The sequence below is a fragment of the Semicossyphus pulcher genome, unplaced genomic scaffold (assembly GCF_022749685.1).
Source record: "Semicossyphus pulcher isolate SPU_LCO1_2020_fin unplaced genomic scaffold, fSemPul1.0.p SCAF_23, whole genome shotgun sequence".
Taxonomy (NCBI): domain Eukaryota; kingdom Metazoa; phylum Chordata; class Actinopteri; order Labriformes; family Labridae; genus Semicossyphus; species Semicossyphus pulcher.
Genome location: NW_027211697.1, coordinates 11,918,169 through 11,924,497, shown reverse-complemented (window position 1 = coordinate 11,924,497; position 6,329 = coordinate 11,918,169). Strand labels below are relative to the sequence as shown.

The following is a 6,329-nucleotide window of genomic DNA, read 5'->3' as shown; positions in this document are numbered from 1 at the left end:
ATCTGGACAGACAATTACAGACATGCTCATCAGCTGATGGAGGTTATGTTTGTGTTCACTGGAGATGCACATTGAAGCTTTTAATGCCAAAAGCAAACGGACTCAGACTGCTCCAACAATATACACTTTTTTTCTTTATACCCTTTGAGCTGAAGGAGATTATATAATTCATGTGTCGTATCAGTGGATTCTAACATGTCTGCATGTGCCAATTTGTTTTGTTTGTAGCACGGGATGAATCGGGACAGCAGGCTCGCCTTCGGGAGGACAATTTATGTGCTTGTTAGCTTTCAGATCCTGTTTTATTTAGATGCACAAAGCTGGCAGTGGCATGAACTCCAACTCAGTGCCCCTGGGAGGAGGAGGGGGGCGGACGCCAAGTGAAGCTCTTCCAATCGAGCCCACTTGGTAAGCCTCGCACAACACACACACACACTAGACAAAAGCATGTGTGTAATTTGTTTATCACTTTCAGATTCCGCTGAAGACTCTTTCAATAAAGCCGGTCTGCTCTGTGAGGAAACACTAAAATATATTCTCGGGTTGTTTTTGGATCTTTTGTGGCTCGGTGGCACTTCAAATATTTCTATGCTTTTAATTTGTGTCTAGGAGAGATCTAGTCGAGCCCCGTTATAAGTGCCGGCTGCAGTAATTGCCTCTAGTGTTTTGTCCCCCTGCAGTTTAAATGAAAGGTGTGTTTCGCTTTATCAGCAAATAGAGAAAATAGCCTCTGAGAAGGCAGGCAGGTGTTTGGACTGCAAAGCGTCCCCAGAAAAGAATTCATCTTTGTGTATGATTAATAACCTGATTAGAGACCCATTGATTTAGATAAAGGGAACTTTTTCTGAATTGTTTACGTCTTCAAAAGGTTCAAGCGCGAGCCAACGTTCCTACAGACACCACAAAGATGAAAAGACATTAAAACATATAAATGGCACATAAAGCAAACAAGCACAGACAAGATGACTGTATAAAATGTGTCTGCTCTGCGTGTATATATATTGCACGCTAAAGACCCCACTATTATCCTCACAGGCGCTGATGGAGCCCAAACTAAGCTGAAAGGATCCTCAAAATATAGATCCATGTGGGTGTTTCTGGAGTTGCAGCATTCATGTGTAAGTAGAAAATAAGGACAAGAAAAAGATTAAGATTCTGAGGGGATGTTACCTTTAAGGCACTGTCTAGCTCTTGTCTTCTTTTCTAAACTGCTAATCCCTTTAATCATTTAGCAGCCACTTAAACCAGACGACTGCTCTCTTGCTGTCCTAGCACCCAGACTTTAGATCATCTCCCCCCTCCTTTAAGATCGACTGAGTGGTGAATCTTTAAAAGGCATTTTAAAAAACACTGACGTTTTGTTTTCTTCATCTAAAGTCAAGGTCCAGATGTTACAGATGCTGTTTAATCCAACTATATCTCAGTGTATCGATTTGCAATTTGACTTACTTTAATTTGACATGTATTTATCTCTTTAATAAAGGCATGTTGGGGACAGTTGCAGGGCAGCACATTATGTGCTAGCTAGACATGCCAAGGGCCTGTGTCCACTAAGGGCGTTTTTTGCTGGCAGAAAAAAGTTCAACTTTTGGACAGTGGTGGTCAAAGTACACAAGTGTTGATGCTCCTGGTCAAAAGTTACTCCAATACAAGTGAAATTTGCTCAGTCAAATTATTACTTGAGTTGTAGTATTGAAATATTTGCTTTTAAAAATACTAAAATATTCAAACTACTTTACTTTTTCACAAAGCGTGAGCACAGTCAAGAATACATGAGTGTACATTCTGCTACGTCAGGTTTATTAGAAAACATTATTTACATTTTTAAACTCACATGCTGCAGATTTCCAGATTTGCAGCTCCAAATTAAGAGGAACAATAACAGGAACAACCAGAAATACCTGATGAGCAGGGAAAATGTCAGCGCGGTAAACAGCGAACATTTAAAACAAATTATTCTTCATTTCAAAAACCTCAAACGTGGGCTTTAGATATGGCCATGGGTCATCCTTCTCCGCCGTAGCCATCATTCCCACCACTTAATGAACTGCCTGATCTGAGTGACGTTTGCTCTGCAATCAACCATGGAGACGTGCGAGGTACAGGTACGGCAACACCACTTGGACAAACCACACACAGATCTTCACAGTTTATTGTCTTTGGGATTTTAGAAAATAAAAGAAACTTAATCCGCTGACTTCAGGGCAAAAGTAGCGAGAACATTTAGAGAAATGTGGTGGAGTCAAAAGTACGATATTTGTCTTTCAAATGTAGTGGAGTAAAAGTCATAATTTCCCCCCAAAAATAAAACTCAAGTAAAGTACAGATACTCAAAAAATGTACTTACGTACAGTGCTCACCCCTGCTTTTGGAACACTCAACAATGTCACTTCTCCCTCACCGACCAATCAAAATCAAGAAGGGGCGGGACATCACAACAACTTTGTCAACAACAAGAAACAGCGGATCGTTTGCTTTGTACAATTTAATTGAATTAAAGCAAATATAAAGCAAACTTTTATTTAAAACAGAAAAAGCAGCATTAGGCCTGACTGATTTCAAACATGACTTTGGAATGCTAACCATGTCACTAAAAGGTCAATAAAACCAGAATCCAAACCAAGTAGGTCTTAATCAATTTCTACAAAGTTCATTGCTACAAAAATACAGCTAACAGATACTTCTATGCCTCATACGTTTTTTTAAATAAATTCAGCATTTCATGCATCTTCTGAGCATGTGCAGTAAGAGAAATGTGTTGCAATTGTCCCCAGTCTCCCCTACAACTATAACAGCCTGCATCTGTCTACACTGGAGGCTCCTCTGTAAGCCTCTCATAAACAGTGAACTTCAAGGATTCCTCGTTTTGCCAGGGACCCCTTAACTCATCCTGAAGGACCCATCAGCCTCCCCAGAGCCCACTTTAAGAACCAGTGGCTTATGGTGCACGATTGCTATACATCCATATTGTCCTTTAGATCATAGTATATTGTACAGCCAGTAGTGTTTCAGGCTGTGCCGACGCCCTCTAGCTGCATTCAGGGGAGTTGCAGCCTCGCAGGTTTTCAGTCCACCGCTTCTCCTCGCCTTTCATGTCACTAGTGCTACTTCTTCTATGTGCAGACGCAGCCAATCTCTTCCTCATGACGCCACCGAGGCTGGGCTCAGCGGGCTTCCATCATAATATTTAACACACACCCACCCTGGATGAACACTTGGAAGGAAGACAAGGCGGCGTGAAGGAAACAAATGACACCCAGGATCCCTGCACCTGCCGGCCACTCTCGCATTTGACTTCAGCGAGACTCGGAGCGGGACAGACAGCACCCTAAAGCATCTCAGCGGATCACCTGTTATTTTGATGGAATTTCACTTTCTTTTTTTAATCATCGATTAATCTTAAGACGGCTGTGTTTTGTGGACTACATCTCTCCTGGTACTTTTTCCCGTACAGAAGATGCACATCTCACATCTCACTCCGCGCTGGTTTGAGCAGATTTGAGGAAGAAAATCGGCGCGTTGAGCAGGAAGCCATCCTCCTCCCTCCCTCCTGTTACTTCTTAACGATTTATTTAGTGCTCCGTCCTCCTGACACTGTATCCTATTCAACAAGGCAATGAATGAATGAAGAGCACTGCCTGTGAAGTGCCCACAATGTGTCGGTCCGTCCACCTGTCTGGGAATGAAGAATTAGGACTATTGTAACAAATACAGACTGGGAGCATGATGGAGTTCTTAACATAGGCTGACACGCATTGTGTGCGCAATGATCACAGTAAATCTTCAAACTAACATCGCTGCTTTGTCATCGCATAACACTGCTGGACATCAATGTCGGTGGCGTAAGGTGCGCTGCGCTTAAAGCTAACTGTGTCAGGGAAAAACAGAGATAAAGATGATATTGTTTCGTAAATTCCGAGTGTTGATACTCATGGTGTTTCTGGTGGCGTGCACCATGCACATCATGATAGACTTGTTACCGAAACTGGAGAAGCGAGCGGCGGGAGCGGACAGCGGGGACGGCGGCTGTCAGTGTGCTCACCACCCGGGAGGAGAGGCGCAGGGCTGGGGGAAGCAGCGCGCCAGGTCGGCGGCTGAAGCGGGCTGGCCTAACAAGCACACGCTGAGGATCCTGCAGGATTTCAGCAACGAGCCGAGCTCCAACCTCACATCACACTCCCTGGAAAAGAACACAGCAGCCGGGGACAGAGCGGACTCCCTCAGGCGGACGGGACCGTCGGCGGGGAAGGCGGGGGACCACAAGCCGCTCATGGGAGACGCCAGCGGGAGTCGGAACGTCCCAGCCCACGGTGTCTCCCGGCTCTCTGCTCTGTTTGAGCATCCTATATACAAGGTTGACCTTCCTTCTCTTACGGACGATGACACTTTGTTTAACGTCAACACTGACATCAGATTTTATCCCAGAGCTACAGGGAACCAAGGATGGTAAGCTGCTGGGGCTTTGTTCAACTTAAAGGGTTACAAGTGGGACGAAACATATTTGACTGTTAAAGGGATGTTAGTGAAGGGCCAAAAGTGCTGCTAATGCATGCTTATAATACTGCCTTATGTCCTTGCAGACCCATAAATTATCTATCTATCCATCTATCTATCTATCTATTGATGCCATCTTACCTTTTTAAGCTCACAACTTTTGCATCACCTCCCTGCTGGATTTTTAAACATATCTTTGGTCATACTGCTCAATCAACCCAACACTCAGCTACACAGACTAAAAGTAATCTTAGCAGGACTCCGCTTGCACCACAAACCTCATCCCCTCTCCTCTTCTTTTCTCTCCCTCTTTTTTCAGGCACAATGAAGAGGGCAACGAAGAGGAGGAGGAGTTCTCTCCTACAGGCGAGGTGACGGCAGAATCTTACCCCAACTGGTTACGCTTCCACATCGGCATCAACCGCTACGAGCTGTACTCCAGACACAGCCCTGTGCTGGACGCCTTACTGAAGGACCTGGTGGCACAGAGGATCACCAGCGTGGGTGAGTCCGATATGGGCGTAATTGTAGGGCCAATATTGATCCTTAACACAACATTACTACTAGAAAATGAAGTAGATTCTACAGTGAGATGTTATTGGGTTTCATTTTCATTCATTAACCTGTTAACTGTTGGTCAAACTAGCTTAAAGAACATGTAGAATACCTTTCATTTCAGTCATATGAGTCTATCCTTCGATATGAAGCAACTTTAGAGTATTTCACATCCTGGCAAAAGTACGATTCTGTTCCTACTATAAATCAATATTAGAGTTTTTCTTGAAACAAATCAAGGGTTCTAAGCACTGAAGATGCACGTCCAAAAAGAGCTCATAAATTCAGCAAACACTGTAGTTCACCTGCATGAGGATGTAAAGCATCCAAAACCTTATAGAACTGCACAATGTCTTCATCCTGACATGAGTTAACTGTCACCAAAAAGACGTTGTGTAAAACCAAGGTGGTGCAAATGTTCAGATGTTTGTCGGTATGACAGGAGGAAGTGTTTCCTTCATCTCAGTCCTGTTCTACTTGTTTTCACCGACGCTGAACGCCTACTCGTCTGTACCAGACTGAAATTGTCGAACTGCTGAATCAAAGTGAATCAAAGTCTTCAGATGCTGGTTTGAAGAGACCAAGTCTTTGCAGTCCACTTTGTAAAGCAGGGAGCTCGTAGATTTGCATGAGATGTGAGGAAAAACAGTGGTCGCACAATTCAGCAGCTTAAAGTGTATGAAAAATAAAAATGTTTCAGAAAAAGAACAGAACTAAATGTTTGTTCTTTATGTCCCATCGCTTCTGCGCCTGTTTGGCCACACCTATCAAGTTACCTAGCAGGCCTTACAGCCACTCCATATCGATGAAATCAGGACTTTTCTGCATATGTTAAACATATTTTGGAGAGTTAAAGTTATAATCTCGAACATTTTTTGTTTAAATAAATGTCTGTTAAGTCTCTACCTATCGCCGAATGAAGTAACACAATGGTGATTGAGCCTATGGCCCACTGATGAAAGCCTTTGCATTTGCAGTATTACAGACTGGGTGTCTGTTAGTAACAGCAGCGCCCAGTTAGTGACGCGTTTTCCATCAGCCAGCAGTGGTTGGTCTGCCAGAGAGGGTAGGCGGAGCTAAGCGGCTGCTTCTCCAGTCTCTGCAAGTGTTGCCAGTAAACATTAATCTACTATGGCTGAACAAACAAAGAAAAGATGGATGACTACAGATACAACTGTAGAGTGAAAATCCAAAGAAAAAGAAACAAACTCGACGCTCAGATGAAGCAAACAGTCTGAAAAGGAAAGCGACCGTCAGCCAGGAAAATCAAGAGTTACAAC

General features: G+C 43.6%; 1 protein-coding gene across 1 annotated transcript in view; it reads left to right on the top strand.

Moving 5' to 3' along the window:
• The first annotated feature begins 3,739 nt into the window (after positions 1–3,739).
• The window catches only part of fam20ca (FAM20C golgi associated secretory pathway kinase a), a 44,072-nt gene continuing 41,482 nt past the window's right edge, over positions 3,740–6,329 (top strand). Inside the window, exons 1-2 of the mRNA XM_069674214.1 lie at positions 3,740–4,446; positions 4,814–4,998. Of these exons, the coding sequence (XP_069530315.1) occupies positions 3,896–4,446; positions 4,814–4,998 (736 nt within the window). The 5' untranslated portion in view covers positions 3,740–3,895. The remainder of the gene's footprint in view (positions 4,447–4,813; positions 4,999–6,329) is intronic.